General features: G+C 42.7%; 1 protein-coding gene and 1 long non-coding RNA gene across 6 annotated transcripts in view; one reads left to right on the forward strand and one right to left on the reverse strand.

The window, feature by feature from the left end:
* EXPH5 (exophilin 5) overlaps positions 1 to 23,832 on the reverse strand; it is an 89,033-nt gene that overhangs the window by 18,787 nt on the left and 46,414 nt on the right. For 4 of the 5 annotated variants that reach the window (XM_055273012.2, XM_055273013.2, XM_055273014.2 and 1 more), the window contains exons 2-4: positions 17,609 to 17,769; positions 14,973 to 15,135; positions 3,845 to 3,893 (exon numbers count right to left, since the gene is read on the reverse strand). In XM_055273012.2, coding sequence (XP_055128987.1) covers positions 3,845 to 3,893; positions 14,973 to 15,135; positions 17,609 to 17,769 — 373 coding nt within the window. Of the gene's footprint in view, positions 1 to 3,844; positions 3,894 to 13,922; positions 14,101 to 14,972; positions 15,136 to 17,608; positions 17,770 to 23,832 lie in introns of those variants that run through there. The other variant, XM_063636470.1, reaches the window with a different exon arrangement.
* The window catches only part of LOC129479616 (uncharacterized), a 33,381-nt gene that overhangs the window by 5,017 nt on the left and 4,532 nt on the right, over positions 1 to 23,832 (forward strand). The window contains exon 2 of the long non-coding RNA XR_008656735.2: positions 12,902 to 13,021. This is a non-coding gene — a long non-coding RNA (uncharacterized lncRNA). The remainder of the gene's footprint in view (positions 1 to 12,901; positions 13,022 to 23,832) is intronic.

Raw genomic sequence — 23,832 nt, forward strand, 5'->3', positions numbered from 1 at the left:
ATACCCATTGCCTAGGGTTGCTGTATGAATTAGGTGAATTAATATTAATAGTCGTGATGCATTTAGAAGGATGTCTAGCACTTAGTAATCCTTACTGTTGCTGCTACTATTCTTTTGTGGTTATAGAGAATTTCCTGGAGGACTCCTGTTGATGCTGGCAGCCAAATGAGGTAGAAAAGTATCCCACAGGATGAGAGGCCAGTTGCAAAATGCTGGCTTTCAGGATCTCAGTTACATGGTACATAAAACAGGCTGAACAAAATGAGGCATTTTACACAACTCCAATTCACTCCACTGACACTGTCTGCGATTCTGACCTGACTAGACAAACAAACCTCTGTTACAGAGTAGCCTTAGAGTACTTGAGAACTTCCTAGGGCAGCCAAACCTGTAGAACAGCTGTCAGAGCTGAAGCCTAAACTCACTGATGTTATCAAATGCCTTGGTAAAATCAACAAATTAATTTTTCAAGGTGTTCCTGAATTTGTTCCGTGTCTGTTTTCCTGCACAGATCATATCCACCAATGTGGCTTCAACTTAAAACCACTCATTCATTTCTTCTTTCAATTACTGAGTGTTCAGTTTGTGCCAGGCAGTGGGAATACACAGGCTGATATGGTTTGGCTATGTCCCAACCAAATCTCATCTTGAACTGTAGCTCCTATAATTCCCACGTGTTGTGGGAGGGACCCAGTGGGAGATGACTGAATCACGGGGGGGCGGTTTCCCCCATACTGTTCTCGTGGTAGTGAATAAGTCTCATGAGATCTGATGGTTTTATAAGGGGTTTTCCCTTTAGCTTGGCTCTCATTCTCTCTTGCTTGCCACCATGTAAGATGTGACTTTCACCTTCCGCCATGATTGTGAGGCCTCCCCAGCCACATGGGACTGTGAGTCCATTAAGCCCCTTTTTCTTTAAATTACCCAGTCTCAGGTATCTCTTTATCAGCAGCATGAAAACAAACTAATACACAGGCCCTGCCTGAGGAGCTCACGCCAATCTGGACAAAAAGCCCAGTGTAAGAAGTGCCACATTGGAGGTGTGTTCCTAAGGGTACAGAGCTGGCAGTATCACTGAACAGTAGCCAGAGTTTGTTCAGAGATAAGGAGTAGTCGAGTGGCCCAGGCATGCTCCTAAACATCCTGCAATACACAGGAGTCCAGAATGTCAGTGGTGCTGAGGTTGAGGGAAACCCTGGGCTAGATGATCTCTAAGTGTTTCTCCAGCTCTAAAATTTCTGTTTTCTGAAGTTTCTATGTTTCTTTTGCTTCTTTTAAGCTTATGCAAATGTTTAAGTAGCAGCTTCCTTCTTTTTTAAGTGGAAGATCATCTAATAATATAGTATAACTTCCCATCAAATAGTGGAATCTGCTTGTACCATTCCTGCCTGGCTGCCGACCAAGTGATGAGAAGTTCATCACCTCAAATCTTGGGGAGAATCACTATGGCATCAATGGTTAATTTCCAGCTCTCTGTGGGGTTGAGGGTATAGAACTTCCTTGAATAAGTAAGAGAAATCTACATGTCATGCAGAAGTCTTATTTTAGATAGTACTTAAAAAATTTAGAGATAGTACTTTCATTGTTTTCTCTCTCTCTCTCTCTGCTTTTCTTAATTTTTCTTTTTCTTTCTTTTTTTTTTTTTTTAGAGACAGGGTCTCTCTCTATTGCCCAGCTGTAGTACAGTGATGCAATCATAGCTCACTGCAGCCTCCAACTCCTGGGCTCAATGATCCTTCCACCTCAGCTTCCTGATTAGCTGGTACTACAAGTGTGCGCCACCACACCCGGCTAATTAAAAAAAATTTTTTTTTTGTAGAGACAGGGTCTCACTATGTTGCCCAAGCTGGTCTCAAACTCCTGGCCTCAAGCAATCCTCCCACCTTGGCCTCCCAAAGTGGTGGGATTATAGGCATGAATCACTCTTCCCAGCCTCTCTCTTACTTTTCATAATAGCTATTCATGGGGAGCAACAATCACTGGGTTCCATTTCACTTATATGCCCAGCTCTTGCCTTTTAGATTGACATGCTCCAAGCAGTGAAATGGTTACGTGCAAATGGGAATCAGGACTGTCAAAGTAAGATGTCTATTAATCCCTAGACTGGATTTTCAAATCCCCAAAACTTTAAATTAGCTCCACTTCTTCCAGGCATTTGCCTTTCTTTTTACATCCCTTTTCTGCCTCAGATCCCATGGCTCTCAAACGGCAGAGGATGGTCAGTCTGAATACTTCCCCTAGGAAAACCGAGAGTACAGAAGCATCCTGGAGCAGGGCTCTGTCCTCTCAGAGAGCAAAGCTGGATGGGGAGGTCATGCCACTTCAGGCCACCGCTCAGTTAAAGCAGAGTCTCTGCAGGTGGTGAGCAACTGGGGTCCATGTGCAAACAGGGCATCAGAGCTGAGGAGCTGCTGGCGTTACTGACTTCCCACTGTGGAGTTCCAGAAACCCAGGCTTTTTAATCCTGAGTCTACCATTTACCAGGGTGACCTTGAGCATGATCTTTAACTCTTTAAACCTCACTTTCTTCATCTTTAAATTGGGGAGAATAATAGTACCTCTTTTATAGAGTTTCTCTGGGGATTAAATGAAATGATCTATGTCAAGTGCCTGGAGGACAGTAAGTTCTCCATTAGAGTGTAGCAATTTTTAGTGCTGGTGTCATGGTTGGGGCTGAGGCATATGCAGGAGAAAAATAGAGCTCAGTGTTATCATCCAGAAAGGAGTAGTGTAAAGAACTTCTGTTTCCAGCCGGGCACGGTGACTCATGCCTGTAATCCCAGCACTTTGGGAGGCTGAGGCGGGAGGATCACTTGAGGCCAGGAGTTCAAAACCAGCCTGGCCAATATGGTGAAACCCTGTCTCTACTAAAAATATAAAAATTAGCTGGGTGTGGTAGTGCGGGCCTGTAATCTCAGCTAATTCGGAGGTTAAAGCAGGGGAATCGCTTGAACCCTGGAGATAGAGGTTGCAGTGAGCCAAGATCATACCACTGTACTCCAGCCTGGGTGACAGAGTAAGAAACTGTCTCAAAAAAGAAAGAACCTCTGTTTATATGCACTCCTCCTCACCAGAATTTTACCTCACGCTTTTGGCAAAGAGAGAGGGAGGGAGAGAGAGAGAGAGAAAGAAAAAGGGAGGACCCAGTACTAAGGTTTTGATCCACTGATAAATATACTTGCTCTCCTCCTGCCCGCTTTCAAAACCTTCCTAAATTTCCCTTCCAAAACTCTCCGTTTCTTTTATCTCCAAACCATACGAGTTACGCAGGAAGACACAGGAATGTGTAGATCAAAGTTATGACAATGAAAAAGCAGAAACAGAACACTTAAACTTCTTTATCTTGTCAGCATCTGAACATGGTGACGAATTTAAATTTTAGCCTCTGAAGAAGCATCTCGCTGGGTCAGCCCTCATGCGAACTTTTTCCTGCATCTCACCTATGAGAGGCTTCTTCTTTGAGTACAAATGATAACCACACTCAGAAAAGATCTGGTGCAAACCCATCCTGGCTGGCAAAAGTGGCTGTGGCTGCCTCTGGCCACCTCCTCTGCCCAACCCCTCAGGGCTGTACAGGAGCAACACGTGGCAAAATATCAGAGATGCCACTGATGGCATAAGTGGAAACATGATGGCCTCACTCCTTCCTGGCAGAGAATTCCAGTACCAAAGTCAACTGGAAGCCAAATATAATTGGGAAAATTTGAACCCTTCAGGAGAAATCCAAGCTTCTAAAATATATTTAAAACTGAGCTGAGGGGAATACTACTGAAATAGGTAGCCACCCTGGGATTACATAAATTCTGAATTTCTTAAAGTAACCTGTAGTTATCTGGTTACTTACCACAGCAGCTCCCCTTACAGGCACAGGAGGTCCTGCATGGCCGTCGCATCTGTGGAAATAATTTGAAATGATGTCTTTGAAGAAGAGCCTAACTTTTACCAGGAGGAAAAATCAACAGCACATTTGCCATTAGATTTTGATATCTTGAGAAGATCTATTTCTAATTCACTGTAGAAAGATGTTTCTTTGTTAGCGCATTATTGAAAAAAATTAGAAATCGTTTCTATGATTACTTAGAATCAGTACTTTACATCTTTGTCCCTCAGGTAGCCAAGAAAAAATTACATATTAGTGGATTTGCATTTGAGCACAACACGACACGTAAAATATAATAGCTATGTTTGTTGCACTGTTTATTCTGTGTCAGGCCCGATCTGTTGCATGTTAATTCATTTAGCTACATCACTCTCCTGAGATGGATATTATGGCTACTTGCATTTTACAGATGAGAAGATGGAGGTACAGAGAAGTCAGAATACATAGTCGCTGAGCTAGGAGTTGGGTAAAGGCTGTCTGGATCTAGAGCCCTCTTTCTTTTCTTTCTTTTTTTTTCTTTTTTCTTTTTTTTTTGAGACGGAGTTTTGCTCTTTGTTGCCCAGGCTGGAGTGCCGTGGCATAATCTCGGCTCACTGCAACCTCCGCCTCCTGGGTTCAAGCAATTCTCCTGCCTCAGCCTCCCGAGTGGCTGGGATTACAGGCGCCTGCCACCATGCCTGGCTAATTTTTGTATTTTTAGTAGAGATGGGTTTTCATCATTTGGCCAGGCTGGTCTCGAACTCCTGACCTCAGGTGATCCGCTTGCCTCGGCCTCCTAAAGTGCTGGGATTACAGGTGTGAGCCGTGGTGCCTGGCCACAGCCCTCTTTCTTAACCAGTACGGCATGTTGACATTTTTCCCTAATGGGAAACAAATTTTCTGTTTCTTTGCATTTTTATTTTAAAGAGCAATTAAGTAACGACCAGATTTAACAGTACATAAGATAATGGTTTTTTTTTTTTTAAAAAAAAAGGACAGAAAAACCACCACAACAACAACGAACATTGCTTTAGGATGTTGACTTCTATAAAGATGCCTGACTTACTAGGAAACCATTTTGGAAGTGAACAAGTATTCTTTTACTATTTGTGTTGCTTTCTCAAATTCACTGAGAAGGTGACAAATTTAAAACCTAGGCCCAGAATTGAGATAAATTTTAATCTTTTATTTATTTATTTGAGACAGGATCTCACTCTGACACCCAGGCTGGAGTGCAGTGGTGTGATCTCAGTACACTGCAGCCTCCACCTCCTGGGCTCAGGTCATCCTCATACCTCGGCCTCCCAAAGTGCTGGGATTACAGGAATGAGCCACTGCATCTGGCATAATCTTTTAAATCTATAGTCTTATGCCAAGGGGTTCTCTGTCTGAATTCAAGATTTAATAGACTGTCCAGGTGTGGTGGCTCCCACCTATAATCCCAGCACTTTGGGAGGCCGAGATGGGTGGATCACTTGAGGCCAGGAGTTCGAGACCAGCCTGACTAACATGGTGAAACCCTGTCTCTACTAAAAATACAAAATTAGCCAGGTGTGGTGGCAGGTGTCTGTAATCCCAGCTACAAAGGAGGCTGAGGCAGGAGAATTGCTTGAACCTGGGAGGCAGAGGTTGCAGTGAGCTGAGATCACACCATTGCACTCCAGCCTGGGTGAAAAGAGCAAAACTCTGTCTCAAAAAAAAAAAAAAAAAAAAAAAAGATTTAATAGACCGTAATGACTGAGTGCTCTGTATGAAATCAGGTCCTTTCCTCCACTGACAGAACAGTAATGGGGATCAGGAGCTAAAGAAACTGGGTCTCTAGATCAGATCAATTAAAAGTGGCAAGGCACAGTTGTCCATTCAAACTTCTAGCTGCTTCATGGTTCATAAAAGTTGAACATAAAACCTGGGAGACCAAATAATTTTATACCCTTAAGATAACCACATGTATTTTATAGTTTAGCTCAGATTTTAGCAGAAATTGAAATGAAAACTACGGATTTTTCCATATAACTCTGAAATATTGGATCTACTAATAATAGCTAGGAGTTAAATACTGCTTTTATTTTTATTCTTCTTTTCCATACACATTTATTGAGTCTGTTTTCCTCCTACACTCTACATGCTATGTTGAGCTCTTTGGAGGAAACAAATATGACTCAGATAGGGACTCTGTTTTCTGAGAGCTTTTAGGAAACAGCAGATATGTAAAGAGGCAAAACCTAAGTCAAGAGTTGACAAGGACGAAGAAGAGGTATAAGGAAAATGCAGGGAAATGCAGAGGGGCCAGCAAGCACTTCCTGGGACAAACAGGGAGGGCAATAGGAAGATGGCAGTGGAAGTGGTACAAGAGGCTAAAGAATAGCCTGAGCAAAAGCTTGGAGATGCGGGCACAGCAAGGGAGGTCGGGGACTGGCAAGTAATCCAATATGCCTCGAGCCAGGACTACATGCCAGACTGTGAAGGTTCTTTCCAGAATCCTGCTGGACTACAGCCCTCACGGTGCATCCCTACAGTCAACACTCACCAGCTCACCAGGCACCCCTTCTGATTTGGAGTGATGGCAGCAGGAGCAGGTTTCTGAGAATGGCAGGTGTGTGGGAGATGCAGCTAAAGGACCAGAGGGTGCCTGGAGCACAGCTGGGATGCTACCACCAAGCGTGAGGGCGTGCAGCGAGTGGAAGGACACCTGCTTGCCTAAGGGTGCCATGGTTGTGTGTGCTCCCGTGGACTTGTGTAGTAGAGTATAGGACTCAGCAGTTTTGGGGGCCCAGAGTCTCTGCACCCATTCCCAGGCCTTCCCACAAGTTAATTTATGTTTCTGATGTGAACAGTTTCCACTTAGAGAGTGAATTAAAGCAACAGTGGTATCATGAAAACTATGCTGGTAAAAGGCCCCTGGACTTGGTCATTTCAAGGGATACTAAGTTACCTCATCTTCTGCATTTACCCACAAGTCCTATTGATGCTGTATCTGAGAGATTTCACATATCTCCCCACTTCTCCATCTCCAGTCATTCTGCCTGACAGTCAACTTTCACAATTTCTCTTCTGGACTTCTCTCCATCCTTCTCACCACCAATAGAAAGATCTGTCTAAAATGCAAATTTGATCTTATCAATTCCCTGCCTAAAAATCTTACAATAAGGTATTATCCAAAATCTTAACATGAGGCCAGGTGCAGTGGCTCATGCCTGTAGTCCCAGCTGAGGTGGGCAGATCATTTGAGGTCAGGTGTTTGAGACCAGCCCAGCCAACATGGTGAAACCCTGTCTCTACTACAAATACAAAAAATTAAGAAAATTTTTAAAAATCAAAATCTTAACATGACATAAGGCTTTACTTTAATCTGGCAAACTTCCCTGGATAATCCAGCACCATTTAAGTCTCATTTGTTCACATTCCACTCTTCCACAGGTACTCTAGACTTGTCAAATTAATTCCACCTCCATTAAATATTCTCTCATTTCCATACCTTTACAGATACCATTCAGAAATTCTCACTCAATAGAGCAGAGTGGGGCTCAAGAATATCATTTTCTAACTGGAACCCTGGGTGATTTCCCACCAAGTGTTGGTGGGGCACACTTTACCCACTGAGGAGGACCTCCACCTGGATGGCCACAGGCCATTGAGATCCTACTTGTCCAAAACGGAATCTATGTCCTCCTTCCATCGCAGTCCTTCCTATCCACCTAATCAACAAATCCTGTTGATTCAAACTCAGAAATCCCTCTCAAACCCATCCACATCTCTACATCTCCCTGCCTTTACCCTAGTTAAGACATTTATCATCTTTTGGCTTTTTTGCTGTAATAGCCTCTTAACTGTCCCCTGTGTCCAGGTTTTTGTCCCAATCCAATCAATCCTCTATACTTTATTCAGAGTGATCAATACAAACTGAATCATGCCACTTCCCTGCAGACTTCCACTTGCTCTCAGGTGAAAGTTGGAATTTTTTTCTGCATTCATAAAGCCCTGTATGATCTAGTTCCTACATACTTTCCAGCCTCATGACTCCTAGATCCCTTCTGCCATAGGGAATTTTCTTTTTTTTGAGACAGGGTCTTGCCTAGTTGCCCAGGCTGGAGTAGAGTGGCATGATCATGGCTCACTGCAGCCTCTACCTCCTGGGATCTAGCAATCCTCCTACCTCAGCCTCCTGAGTAGCTAGGACTACTGGTGTGAACCACCACACTGGCTATTTTTTTTTTTTTTTTTTTGTAGAGGTGGGATTTCACCACATTGGCCAGGCTGATCTTGAACTCCTGGGCTCAAGTGATCCACCTGCCTTGACTTCCTAAAGTGCTGGGATTACAGGCGTGAGCCATCATGCTCGATCTGGGATTTTTACTTATAACCCAATGACACAGGACTGTAATGAAACTATTAATAGATAATGATCAACCTCATCATTTGGCCAGTTTCTCTTGAAGCAAGGCTAGCAAATAAAAACTTTGTATGACCATTTAAACAAAATGAAGCAAAAAACAGAAACAAACAAAGCTTCCTTCACTCAGACCATCCTCTCTGCCGATGAAAGCCCGGCCTGCCATAGAAAATCAGATAGGCCTCTGAGCCTATGCACATTTTGTTGTTTTGCCTAAAACACTTTTCTACCACCTCTTTGCCTGGATGACTATCTCATACTTGAAGAATCACTAGAAATGTCACTTTCTCCAGAAGCCTTACCTGGACTTTGTCTAGGAGACATACCCCCCATATGTGCTCCCGTAGCGTATGGAGTTTCCCCACCTTAGCATTGTGTGTGTTTCTCTACTTCCTTCTTGTTGTCCTCACAAGATTACAGCCTGGGAATGCAAGGCCTGTTTTGTCCCGCAGTGCTGCACATGGTATTCTTCAGGCAGTTTTGCTGAATAAATTAATGAATGCATTCATTCTTACCCACACCACATCTGCTCTTCCTCATATTCTTCATGATCATCTATCTACCTAGTTTCCCCAGTCAGAGTGGAAATTTCATCTCTACTTGTCTCTCTTCCTTACCCACCACATTCGTTAGGTTCTCATGAGTCTACATTCTATTTTTTTTTTTTTTTTGAGATGGACTCTTGCTCTGTCGTTCAGGCTGGAGTGCAGTGGTACGATCTCAGCTCACTACAACCTCTGCCTCCCGGGTTCTAGTGATTCTCCTGCCTCAGCCTCCCAAGTATTGGAGATTACAGGCACCTGCCACGACACCTGGCTAATTTTTCTAATTTTTAGTAGAGATGGGGTTTCACCATGTTGGCCAGACTAGTCTCGAACTCCTGACCTCGTGATCCACCTGCCCCGGCTTCCCAAAGTGCTGGGATTACAGGTGTGAGCCACCTTGCCCGGCCTACATTTTAATCTTGGACAAATCTGTCCATGTTTTTGTTTTCCTTTTTGCCTCTACCTTAGTTTAGGCCACCATTATCTCAGCAATCTCTACTTGGTCTCCCTGACCCTAAATCTGCCCCCTCAAATCTATTCGTTGCACTACAGCTAGAGGAAAGTTTCTCGGTCTCTACACTGTTGACATTTCTTTGTTGTGGTGATCTGTTGTGAGCATTGTAGGATGTTTAGCAGCATCCCTGGCCTCTACTCACTGGATCCCAGTTGCACCCTCCCCTCTTCAGTTGTGGAAACCAAAAATATTTTCTTTTTATTGAGATAGGGTCTTGCTCTGTTGCCCAGGCTGGAGTGCAATGGCACAATCACAGCTTACTGAAGCTTGACCTTCTGGGCTTAAGCAATCCTCCTGCCTCAGCCTCCTAAGTAGCTAGGACTACAGGTGTGTGCCATTATGCCTGGCTAATTTTTTAATGTTTTGTAGAGGTGCAGCCTGACTATGTTGACCAGGCTCATTTCAAACTCCTGGCCTCAAGCGAGCCTCCCGCCTCAGCCTCCCAAAGTGTTGGGATTACAGGCAGCCACCACATCTGACCCAAAAATGTTTTCAAACGTCGCCAAATGTCCTTTGGGTGACAAAATCACCCTTGGTTGAAAACCATTGAGCTACAGTAATCTCTCTAAAATGAAGACCCAATTATGTCACTTCTCTGTTTAAAAACCATCAATGGATGCATGTACACACATGGAAATATGCCAAAAGGTTAGTGTTTGTCCAGATGAGCTGGCTTTGGGTGATTTTATCTGTCATGTGTATAAAACAAGACGAGTGGTATTATTTTAAAAGTATTGGCGGATCACAAGGTCAGGAGAGCAAGACCAACCTGGCTAACACGGTGAAACCCCGTCTCTACTAAAAACACAAACAATTAGCTGGGCGTGGTGGTGGGCCTCTGTAGTCCCAGCTACTCGGGAGGCTGAGGCAGGAGAATGGCATGAACCCGGGAGGCGGGGTGTGCCGTGAGCCAAGATCGTGCCACTGTACTCCAGCCTGGGCAACAGAGCGAGACTCTGTCTCAAAAATAAATAAATAAATAAATAAATAAATAAATAAATAAATAAATAAAACTATTAGTGGCTCCCCACTGTCTACAGGAATGAGTCCAAGATCCTTAGTATGGCATTGCACATATAAGGCCCCTGTGTTGTGGCCTCTGCCAACCTCTCCTGCCCCATCTCTTACCAGCCCTCACCTTGTACTGGGTCATTGAACCTCAGTGACCTAGATGAATTCCTGCCTTCTCCACTCTCTGCACCTTGGTTTATGTCATTTCTTTTGCTGAGTGCAGCATCTGGATTCTTAATTGCCTGGCTTAGTCTTATTTGTTTTTCAAAAATTAGCTCTCCTCTTCCAGGAAGGGATCTTGATCTTCTAGTCTGAGTTAAGTGGTTCTACATGTTTTCCTGGCAGGAACATCATGCTTCACCATAGCACTCACCACCTTCTACTGTAATTGTCACTGTACCCAGCTGTTACCTATGCAGCTAGGCCACATGGCATCCCTGTGTGAATTCTAAAGTGCACCCCTTTCTCAAGACCCCTTCCTGTCATTTGCTGGAAATTGCCATAAGATGTGTACAAATCCATGATGGTCATGATGCAAATGGCACATCCTAAAGTTCTGTGGCGTGCTGCCTGCCCGACCTATGCAGCAATATGGTGTTCTCTACTAGAATATGAAATCCTCCAGGCAAGGACTTTGCTTTCATTTCACTGTTTTATTTCTCGCACTTAACATAGGGTCTGATCCAGAGTGGGACAGAAGCTTGATAAATAAATGAAAGGAAAGCTATCACCTGGCTTTTATTTCCCATGCCAAAAATTCTGACAGCCCTTACCAGAGTGGGAGGAAGCTAAGCTGCAGCAGTTCCCAAATTTGAATGAGCACCCAAATATTCTGGAGAATAAAAAATAAATAAGTAAAGCTCCCTGTGCCTTACTTCAAAAGCACAAGGTTGGAGCCTGATTATCTGTCTTCATTTAACAATTACTGATGAGATTCTAATAATGATTGATCAGACCAGCTGGGAACCATAAGCCACCCAGGATAAAACTTAAAACCACTCCCCTTGTCTTGTTTCTCCCTCTTGCCACCACAATGCTGTGATTTATCTGTGGACACCACGCCTGGACTCACAGAAGGAGCATTTCCGAAGAAGGAGCTTGCTTTCTCTGACTTCTCCTGCAATCTAGGTGTCCTAGATTCCTATGTCTTCCAACTCAGACATAGGCACTCAAATAGCAATGAGCAAGAGTACACAGTGGGGCATTTGGAAGGAGGAGGGAGGGAGGTGGAGAGAAGGGGGGTAACAGAGAGAGATCAAGGGACAGAGAGACCAGGAAAAAAAAAAATGATCTGCCCTTTTAATTTTCCAAAATAGAATTTGACCTTTTTACTTATGTAATTTAGAGGTTGTGGCTGGACTGTCTGAGCTGTGTACGCCCTATGGGTCAGGCAAATTTGGACATGCCTGAGAGTAGCTAGGTGGATCCACCAAGGCTCTTTCCATCTGAAGGGCAATGCACGTCACTTATTCGTAGTAGGGAGGGCATCACTGGAATAATTGGGGGTCTGGAACCAAAAAGGAACAACTATAGATTCTGCTTGGCAGCTGAGAAGACTGCACGTATAAGCTGATGACATACACCATTGGATGCACTGTGGAAGGCATTTGTGAGATGATGAAGTTACTGAAATTCTATGGTAGGGGCTGAGCACATGTTACACACACTAGCTAGAACAAGACCCGTGGAAACATGACTTGCAGGAAGACGTTGAGGGAAAGCTGCATGAATATATGTATACTTTTCTTGGATTTATTGGCTAGGAATGTATACATTAAAACATGAATGGAAAATATTTTTCTTTTTTCCTGGGGTTGGGGTGGAGTCAATCATTTACAAATAGGATTAAAATCATAATGGGATAGTTTGGGAAGTGTATATGTTTGAGAAGAGGAGCAAATCATATTTGAGGCAGAAGTCGTAAATCTTTTTGCTTTTTTTTTTTTTTTTTTTTTTTTGAAACAGGGTTTCACTCTGTCACCCAGGCTGGAGTGCAGCGGCATGATCATGGCTCACCGTATCCTCCACCTCCCAGGCTCAAGTGATCCTCCTACCTCACCCTCCCAAATTGCTGGGACTACACGCTCGCACCACCACCATGCCCAGATAATTTATCTTTTTGGTAGAGATAGGGTTTCATCATGTTGCTCAAGCTGGTCTCATAATTCCTGGGCTCAAGTGATCCTTCCACCTTGCCCTCCCAAAGTGCCGGGATTACAGGCGTGAGCCGTCACGACTGGCCTTTCTTTTTGCATTTTTACAAATTCACCAAGTCGCTGTGTTCCCATGGCTTTTTATCTCTGATATTAGGAAATCAGAGCTTGAAGATACCATATACTTTTATTGGCTAGGCCTTAAAGGGAACAAGTGAATCTGGTGAAATGATAAAGTCCATGTTCTTCTGGGGAGGGTTACCTATTATCCAGTGCATTTCTCAGTTAGAACCAAAGCTTAAAAGAGAGAAAAAAAGTTTCTGATAAGCACGTTTTAAAGTGCTGATCAGAAGGCTTTTGCCTTGTGTTGATTCTTTCTCTCTGATTTGCAAAAGATCCTCTACATTGCTTTACTGATTTGTTTTCCAGAGCACTGAGTGTGACAGTCAAGCCCTTGATGGCTTCAGCAAGTAGAAACCTGACTGTTGCCTGCAGAGGATGACTGTGTGTCCCTGGGCCATTTGTCAGTCCCTCCCAGGGTGCTCGTAGGTAAGGAGGAGCTCCTGAATCACAGTCCATTTTGCAGATTGATTTTCTATTTCAGATCAACACTGTCAAAGAAAGTTAGGTTCTACCTGAGATTATAGAGCCCTTCAGAGTCTATGACCTGATTTATATCACCTGTCATACTACAATGCCCCCTTTAATAAACACTTCTTCTCCCATATATAGGATTCATATCCAAATATTTAGGTCACATTCAAATTTAAAAATAAAAACGACATGCTTTTACATTTCATCTTCTGAAACCTCTTAGGAGCAAAACCCAGTGCCTTTAATTATATTCTGCACCAGCAGAATTAATAAATACTTATCAATATCAATAATAATAACAAGATAAATGTTAAATATTCCCATTTATGTTTTGAAAGTAAAATGTATTTGAAGATGACAAGTTCTGAAAACTGCCAAACACACATAAATATACTTAAATGACGAAATTTATTTTATTTCTGCATGTTGTGTCTGTGTTTCAATTCTTCCTGTTAAAAGAGAGCTGCAAGTATTTTGATATCTAAGAAGGACATTTGCTAAACAGAATGTTGCAAGAGTTTTAATTTTTTCCAGTTTGGTCTGTAACCGAAAAACATGATACCCAGAATAAAGATTATGGATCTATCTTGGAAATAACTTGCCCATAGAATTAACAGGTTCCTCAACTTTTCCCAGTTTACTAATATTAGATGGTTCAGCTATACAACATTCTGCCTTAAAGAAAATCACCTAAGATACAAATGATATCACAAATCCTAGCTATACCATGCAGTGGAAACATTTTTTTCTCCCTCAAATAAATATTTACTGGGCAAGAACCACTTCTCAATTTTAAATCCCCCAAATGCGAGAATCACTAGTGTCTCAAAAATTTTTACAAAGAAAAACGACTCACCTATTTGAAGAGTATTTCCTTGCTAGTGACTCTGGTAGCTACAGTCACATAAATCTACATTGTGGTCTGCTCTTTTTTTCATCAGACAAAAACAGCCTCGGGTGAAAGCTGGAAGTGAAAAACCCTCCATTCACCCAAGAGGGGAGGACAGTGGTCTGCTAAATCCAGCAGCCTCATCACACGACCCACCAGCTGCTTGCTGCCTCTTGTTTCTCAGCGACAGTGACCTCCAACACCTTTTATTTAGTGCTGCAATACACCGTGTGGTTTGACGGCACACGGAACACATCACGTGCCAAGCCAACACCTCAAGAGGGTGGGAAGCTTTGCAACCAGGAAGACATGCCGAAAATATTTAGCAGTCAGCTCAGTTGCACTTAAGCACAGCCTTGCTTGTTATTCACAAAGTAATCCAACAACATAATGAGTCAAGTGAACTGATTTGCACAGTTCTAAACTGGGAACCATCTGGAACTAAGTTTCCACTGCTCCAAAAGCTTCTCCTCCCTCACCTTATACATTTTGAGCAAACACATGGGAACAGCCTTCAGTATTTCTAATAACAGTAATTACATTTCCTCTCTCTGTTTTAGAATTCTATTTTTCTCTAGTCTCTTTGTTCATCTCACATTTTCTCTCATCTAGTCTTTATACTCCAACTCTTCTTATGACCAGGACGTGACCAGGACACATACTCTGCAAGGAAGGAATAGTTTTTATTTAAATATATCTTCCTGGCCAGGGCATAGGCCAGACTCTTGGAGCAGTGGAAAAACTGGCAATCACTATTTCCCAATATTTAACCCATCACTCACCAAATGCACCACCAATGCACTCTGCAGCTCGTTAGAAGTTGGATTTCAGGTGAGCCACATTTCATGGTTTCCTAAGAACTTTGTCACTGCAAGCTAAGTCCCATTTCCTTTGTTCTTAATACCGATTGAATTGAAATTCTAAGAACAAACATTAAACATTTTGAACACAAAACAGGCTGCTGGCCTCTGATATCGGATAACAAATGGGCCGTAACATGACCTGAGTTTAACTCACCCTTTCTGTCCCAGCGATGGAAGCTTTGAAGTCTCCTTTCCAGATTTCCTGAATGAGAACAGGGAAGCAAATGACGATCTGAAGCTCATCCGGGAAGAAAAACGTGTTGGCTTTTTTTGATTAGTTACATTTTTAGATCTTGATGTAGGTAATTCTATTGGATCTAAAAAAAAAATTGTAAAAATTTTGCATCAATTACTTCCAAGTAAATATACTTGAAAGAATGAAGCCTTTGCTCTTGTGTCACTTTCTCCCTCTATGCAGATGAGAAACAGGGCAGGCAAACTCACATGAAGACCTCAGGGATTAAGGGAGTCAGAGCAACATCTCTCCTGCGCCTCTGATGGTTCTGCTGCATAGAGAAAACTCAAATAGTAGGGAATCTTTCCATGTGTACCGTGAATCAGAGTTCCGTACAGTGTTCCTCCTCTCACCCAAGCTAGGAAGTCAGGGACCCCATTCAATTCTCGTGTTGCTTAACCATGCTGTCCTTCAGAAGTTTTTATTTCAGAACCTTAAAACCATGGTGATAGATACATACTACATAACTTCTTATACTGAAGAAAGCAAAGGAAAATGAAATTAAGCCATTTAGATTTTTCTTCATTCCTTTCCAAAATCTATCTCTGTGGATATGTATTTGCTACATACGTGGTTTATATATGTGTTTGCATGTAACATATACAGAGTGAGCATCCTAAACCCAAAAAACTTGAAATCCAAAATTTCCCGAAAATCCAAAAAAATTTAAGCACCCACATGATGCTTAAAGAAAATGCTCATTGAAGCCTTTCAGATTTGGGATTTTTGGATTTGGGATGCTCAGCTTTTCAGTTTATATAATGCAAATATTTCAGAATCTAAAAAGATCTGAAATCGGAAATACTTCTAATCCCAAACATGTCAGATAACGGATATTCAACCTGTTTATGTATAATATATATGTATAGATAATATATGGGTACTAAAAATTCAAAGGCAACATCAACATATACAAAATCCATAATATTGGCCAGGCATGGTGGCTCATGCCTGTAATCCCAGTACTTGTGGGAGGCTGAGGTGGGCAGATCACCTGAGATCAAGAGTTCGAGACCAGCCTGGCCGACACGGAGAAACCCCATCTCTACTAAAAATACAAAAAAATTAGCCAGGCGTGGTGGCACACACCTGTAATCCCAGCTACTCAGGAGGTTGAGGCAGGAGAGTCACTTGAGCCTGGGAGGCAGAAGTTGCAATGAGCCAAGATCGCGCCACTACACTCCAGCCTGGGTGACAGAGCAAGGCTCCATCTCAAAATAAATAAATAAATGAATAAGTAAATAAGAATAAAATAAACAAAATCCATAATATTATAATGATTTTGGACATGCTGACTTTATAAATACTAGGGGAATTTAGGACAAGGGAAAAGTCACCAGGGCATGTATGGGGGTGATCTAAAAAATCTGAACTGTGAGTCTTTTTACATAGATACGTTTATTATGAGAGTTGCAAGATATTATCAGTATAGAAGTTTAGAAGTCTTTTTGCATGTTTCATGATGTTACTAATGTTAGTAACATGCACAAAAACAGTCAATGTGACTCTGCGCCAGTAAAAAGATACTTTATTTTAGTATTTTATAGTTTCTAGTGCACTTTGGTTATCTTTGCAATAGTCCTGTGAAAGCAAGTTTTAGTATCCTTTTAATCTACATAGAAGGCATTTATTAGAACTCATTCATGGAGTTTACCAAAGTTCCAGAAGTGTGGCAGCTCCTCCACCTTCCTTCCCTTCTCCTCTGATCTCTGATTCTCCTTTCCTCCACCCATCCCCTTTTTCTTCCTCCCCCTTCATCATAGTCATCCCATTTATTTAAGTGCTTACCCTGTTCCAGCTTAATATTTTATTATTATTATTTTTTTGAGGTGCAGTCTTATGCTGTCGCCCAGGCTGGAGTGCAGTGGCATGATCTCAGCTCACTGCAACCTCTGCCTCCCAGGCTCAACTGATCCTCCCGCCTCAGCCTCCAGAGTAGCTGGGGCTACAGGTGGGCACTACTATGTCCAGCTAATTTTTGTACTTTTCTGTAGAGATGAGGTTTCGCCATGTTGCCCAGGCTGGTCTCAAACTCCTGAGCTCAAGTGATTCTCCTGCCTCCGCCTCCCAAAGTGCTAGGATTGCAAGTGCGAGCCACCCCCTACCCCCTGCCCAGCTTAATACATTATACACATAATTTTACTTAATTCTCATAACCACCTTATGAGGTGTAGGTATCATTGTATTCATTTAAAGATGAGGCAACTGAGGTTTACAGAGAATAAATGACTTGAACAGACTCATATGAATAGAGACAGAGCAGAGATTTGAATCCACGCCTCTGTTGACATCAGTGTCTATATTCCTACCCACTATGCTATCTTGCCTGATTCAAAACAACCCAAAAAAACAAAAAAAAAACCCAAGACATTATTACAGTAAAATTTCAGTTCAGTTTTTTTTAGTGTATATTGTATTATAAACTTTTGTGGCTTACGACTTTAAAATAGTTCTAAACATGGATTGGTTACATTGGAGATCCACTGGGCCATTATCTACAATACTATGCCACAGAAAAAAAGAAATTAACTTTAAATCTAAAATCTTTTTCTTACCATTTTTTGCCATCTCCTTCCTTAGCCTGTATGTAAGTGGTTGTTTTAACATTTGGCTAACATCTGTTTCATTGCAAAACTTTTTTCTTTGAATTTCTTCAAACCATTCACCAGTCACTCCCTGAAGCCATCTGATATCCCTCTTTGTCTTCTGAAGTTTGCTGAAATAAAATAAAACATTAATGCGGTCTTTATTTATTTTCTTAACATCAAGCTCATCCTCAAATCAATGTACTTTTTTTTTGAGATGGGGGTCTCACTCTGTCACCAGGCTGGAGTGCAGTGGCACAACCTCGTCTCACTGCAACCTCCACCTCCTGGGCTCAAGCGATCCTCCCACCTCAGCTTCCCAAGTAGCTGAGACCACAGACGCATACCACCACACCCAGCTAATTTTTTCTATTTTTAGTAGAGATGGGGTTTCACCATGTTGCCCAGGCTGGTCTCGAACTCCTGAGTTCAACCGATCTGCATGCCTCAGCCTCCCAAAGTGCTGGGATTACAGGAGTGAGCCACCTGGCCCAGCCTCAGTGCACTCTTTAAATTCATTCACATCTAAGGCCAATCCATGTGATGGGCTAAACTTGACCTAATGGAGAAGCAGCATAATCTATAAGTCTAGAAAAAAAATGGCTCTAATCAGAATTTCCCTTTCAACAATGCATGTATTTTAGGTGTATTTTTTTCTTTTTTAGTATTCTTGTAAATACGATGGCAAACTAAAAGTTTTTGCCAGTAGTTAAAATAATCATCAGGCTGATGAGGACAACCTGGATTAAGCAACGTGCTAAAACCTGGCCTAATAATGCAACTGAATGATAGATGTTCTAATGACACGCAGAAACTAGAATATTCTCGTTCTGATTACTCATTCATTCACTTGTTAATTCATTAAATGTTTATTGAGCAATGTTAATCAATTTAGTGTTTATGAGGCCCCAGGTAGGCAATGGATTCGACAGTGAATGTAACAAATAGGATACTTGCTTGTCCACCCAGTGGTCAAAGATAAAAGCTAACATGCAGAAAAGAAATTATTGAATGTAACAGTCTTATTAATATTATTATTATTTTTTGAGACAGAGTCTCTCTCTGTCACCCAGGTGACAGCGTGGTGTAATCTTGGCTCACTGCAACCTCTGCCTCCTGGGTTCAAGTGATTCTCCTGCCTCAGCCTCCTGAGTCGCTGGGATTACAGGAGCCTGCCACCACACCTGGCTAATTTCTGTATTTTTAGTAGAGATGGGGTTTTGCCATGTCGACCAGGCTGGTCTTGAACTCCTGACCTCAAGTGATCCCCCTGCCTCGACCTCCCAAAGTGCTGGCATTACAGGCTTAAGCCACCACCGCACCCTGCCGAATATAATGGTCTTAGATAATGAACTTCTTTACACACAAAAACATAAAAGCCCATGAGTGAGCCCAAGTCTAATAATGCAAAGGTAGTAAGGGATGGGGTAATTTGAGACGGACAGAAAAGCCATGCAGCGCACAAATGTGTCTGCCCCATAATGTCAGAATATGTGGCCTGAAATCCTATTACTTTTTTTTTTCTTCTCTCCTCCCCTTTCCTGCTCAATTCTCTTTCAGATGAAAATGCTGCTTTAAGTTCTTAATTAAATCACTGGTTGTTGTGATTTATTAACACTTTTTTCAAAGTAGATCATTTTGCTCTATTTAAGGATGACCCTAGAACTGTTTGGAAATGAGAAGTGCCTAATCCAGAGGGAGATGTTCCTGGATGGAGGCAAAATGAACAGAAAGTGGAGTTTGAAGAACATGATGACAAGGCTTACAGAGTGGTTGTTTTTAGATAGCACTGATGAAAAAGTTAGGCATGTTGTTGGGTTTCAACCCTGGGAGATTCTGCTGCTTGGAAAAGTATTCTGTGTGGCTCAGCTGCTGTTATCCTTTATCCAGGGTCTGCTGTAAAGCACAAGTGTTAGGGTCTTTGTATTGCTAAGGAGGTGATGAGCAAGATATCTGGGAAGTGGCAAATTTGGAGTTAAAAGGCAATGAACTGAGATGGCTGCAACTCAGGCTCCTGCTTGAGGCTATGATACTGCTATTTTATAAAATATTCGAGAAAGAAGCCAGAGGTCACCCTGCCCAGACTTGCATTTTGCAAAGCACTAGACAGCAATCAACATGTTCAACTTACAGAATTTGCATTGGTGCCTCCTTTTTGGCCATTTCCGCCCTCTGATGCCTGGCACTCCTGTCTTTATTGCTACTTCATTTACTAACAGAGCAGACTAAGAGATCCTAAGTATCTGCTTCTAACCAATATTGGCTACCTCTAACTTATGAACGCCTCACTTACTAACGCCCCACATTTGTACACGACCTCCACTTCCTTGGAGCCCTCGCTAATTGTCAGTTCCCCAAAAGCTGGCACCACCCTTCTCTGTTTCTGAAAACATCTGTCTCATTTCAGGAGACAGTCAAGCTACTTGACTTAGAAATGTTCCATATAAGCAACATTTTCCCCTGTACAGGCTTGATGTAATATTGACTCTCTTTTTACAATTTTTATTTATTTTTGCATTTATTTCTAGAGACAACGTCTCACTCTGTTGCCCAGGCTAGAGTGCAGTGGTTCAATCATAGCTCACTGAAGCCTTGACCTCCTAGGCTCAAGTGATCTTCTGGCTTCAGCCTCCCCAGTAGCTGGGACCACCATCCCTGACTAATTTTTGTAAAGACAGAATCTCACTCTGTTGCCCAGGCTTGCCTTGAACTCCCGGCCTCAAGCGATCCTCCCGCTTCAGCTTCTCAAAGTGTTGAGATTACAAGCATGAGCCACCATGCCCAGCCCTGACTCTTTTAAAAATAATCACAGTTCACTTAATCGTACCTCAAGCTTTCCTTCCACGGTTGTGTACATATCCACCACTGCCTGCTTCTTTTCTGTCTTCTGGCCAATGAAGCCAGAAATCTGTATTTCCCTGAAAGTACTCAAACACTTTGAATTCCACTCCAGGAAATTTATCTTACAGCAATAACCCCACCCCAAGAACATTAATTTAACTGAGCATCATGTAGTTGCTAACAACAATTATGTAGACAACATAGAATGCTGGGAAAATGCATATGACAAAACATGAAGCAGGAAAATGAAAATACAACATTTATCTCTGATTACAGCTGTGTAAAAATGATCCCCCTTTTGGGCACACCAAAAAAAAAATTGAAAACACCCGATGTTTTAGAGTAGAATAATTATAGGTATCATTTCTATTTTTAGCTTATTTTATTATTTTTCATTTTATTTTAGCTTTTTTATTATGTACAATATATAGAACTATTTCTTCTTTTTGTTTGTGAATTTTTATTTGTGTTGTCACTTTTCCATTTTTTTTTTGGAGACAGAAATCAGTAATATTGTCATAACCTGAACACAGTCAATGTTACTCTTTCAGTGTGATTTTTCTGCTGCATTTCTTACACAATTGTGATAAAATATATCCAGGCTGGGCGTGGTGGGTCACACCAGTAATCCCAGCACTTTGGGAGGCTGAGGCAGGATGACTGCTTGAGTTCAGGAATTTGAGGCCAGCCTGGGCAACATGGTGAGACCCTGTCTCTACGAAAAATTTAAAAGTTAGCCAGGTGTGGTTGCTTGCACCTGTGGTCCCAGCTACTTGGGATGCTGAGGTATATATGTAATATTCAATACACGTTTGTGGAAGGCCACCGATGGTGCAAATGCTGGCATACAATGGTAAGCAAAGCAGATAGGGCTCCCGCCCTAGAGAGATTACAGTCTAGTGGGAGAGACAGATATGAATCCAATAACAATATTGACATAAGGTAACAAATAGTGGTAAATATGGCTTATTCACTCAACACATATTTGAACCCTGGGCAAAGAGCAGTGAATAAGTCCCTGCCTTCATGGGATTTAAATTCTGCTGGGGTGGGAGTGTATGTGGGGGGAAACAATAAAAAAGTAAATAAGGCTGGGTGTGGTTGCTCTTGTCTGTAATCCCAGTGCTTTGGGAAGCAATGTGGGAGGATCAATTGAGGCCAGGAGTGAGAGACCAGCCTGGCCAACATAGCGAAAACCCACTTCTACAAAAAATTTTAAAATTAGCCGGCTCCAGTGGTGTGCTCCTGTAGTCTCAGCTGTTCAGGAGGCTGAGGCAGGAGGATCCCTTGAGCCCAGGAGTTGGAGGCTGCAGTGACCTAGGATCATGCCACTGCACTCCAGCCTGGGCAACAGAGTGAGATTTTGTCTTAAAAAAACAGTAAATAGCTGCTAAGAGAGCATATGACAAGGGGACCTGGGCCGAGGCACCACTGGGAAAGATATCTCTGAGATGACATAGGGCTGGAAGAATGAAGGATGAAGGATGAGGCCAAAGGCTCATGGCAGAAGGGTCTGAGAGAGAGCTTTCCAGGCAGAGGGGTAGCCTCTGTAGAGCAACAAGTGCCCCAAAGGAAGAAGCAAGGAACTGAAGTAAGGCCAGTGTAGCTGGAGTGTGGAGATGGAGAGGAAGCCCAAGACAAGCAGAGAGGCCACTGTTAGATAACGTAGCATTAGGGGTAAGGTTCCGCAATTTGGTGTTTGGTCATGGAGCAATGACTGATGGCTCAGCAGGGGTAAGACCCGTTGGATTTGCATTTTAAAAGATCATCCTAGCTGCAGGTGGAGAGTAGATTCCAGTGCGGGGCAGACCAGTAAGGACACTTGCAGGGTCTAAAAGAAAGAGGTGTTTGCTTGGACCAGGATGGTAGTGGGGAAGCTGGAGAAAAGCGGAAAGTGTTCAGGGTGACTTAAGGTGAAAAGCGACCCCCAAGTGACGGCGTTTTGGGGAGTAGGGGTAGAGACACATCAAGGAAGATTCCTAGACTTCTGATTTACATAAGTGCATAGAAGATGCCACTCACAGATATCATGCATATATAATCTTTAAAAACCCAGGCCGGGCGCGGTGGCTCACGCTTGTAATCCCAGCACTTTGGGAGGCCGAGGCGGGCGGATCACGAGGTCAGGAGATCGAGACCACGGTGAAACCCCGTCTCTACTAAAAATACAAAAAATTAGCCGGGCGTGGTGGCGGGTGCCTGTAGTCCCAGCTACTCGGAGAGGCTGAGGCAGGAGAATGGCGTGAACCTGGGAGGCGGAGCTTGCAGTGAGCCGAGATCGCGCCACTGCACTCCAGCCTGGGTGACAGAGCGAGACTCCGTCTCAAAAAAAAAAAAAAAAAAAAACCCAGAAGTTAACACTGCAAAAACTTAACATTACCAAAACTTTAATAACACCTTTAACATCACTCATCTTCAGAGCAATCATTAAGTATTTGCACAATATTATGTTTTCCATCCTTTATTTAATATTCTCCTGATTCAGGACATTGAGATTTTTCTTTATAAATATTGCTGTAATAAATATCATTGTGCATTTTCTATTTTGTTTTTGAGATGGCATCTTACTCTATCACCCAGGCTGGAGTACAGTGGCGCAATGTCGGCTCACTGCAACCTCCATCTCCCGGGTTCAAGTGATTCTCCTGCCTCAGCCTCCCGAGTAGCTGGGACTACAGGCGTGTGCCACCATGCCCAGCTAATTTTTGTATTTTTAGTAGAGACGGGGTTTCACCATATTGGCCAGGCTGGTCTTGAACTCCTGACCTTGTGATCCACCCACCTCAGCCTCCCAAAGTGCTGGGATTATAGGTGTGAGCCACCGTGCCTGGCCGTGCATTTTCTATTTTTACAGTGTCTCTGCCAGACACTAAAGTAGAATGATTGGGTCAAAGAGTCTAAACATTTTTGTGATTATTTTAAAGTTAAATTTTATTTTTTCTAGAGACAGGGTCTCACTCTGTTTTCCAGGCTGGAGTGCAGTGGTGCCATCATAGCTCACTGCAGCCTCAAACTCCTGGGTTCAAATGATCCTCCTGCCTCAGCCTCCTGAGTAGCTAGGACTACAGTTGCATGCTACTATGCCCAGCTAATATTTTTATTTTTTGTAGATATGGAGGTCTCTACAAAAGTAGAGAGGTCTCACTCTGTTGCCCAGGCTGGTCTCTCACTCTTGGCCTCAAGTGATCCTCCCACCTTGGCCTCCCAAAGTGCTGGGATTATAGGCATGAACCACGGAGCCCAACCCTTTTTGTCATTCTTTATACATACTACCAAAATAGCTGTACCAATATCACTTATGCCAGCAATGTACAAGTCTGCCACTAGGCATCTTTGGAAAACAAGGTATTATT

Source organism: Symphalangus syndactylus, chromosome 3 (assembly GCF_028878055.3).
Source record: "Symphalangus syndactylus isolate Jambi chromosome 3, NHGRI_mSymSyn1-v2.1_pri, whole genome shotgun sequence".
Classification (NCBI taxonomy): Eukaryota; Metazoa; Chordata; class Mammalia; order Primates; family Hylobatidae; genus Symphalangus; species Symphalangus syndactylus.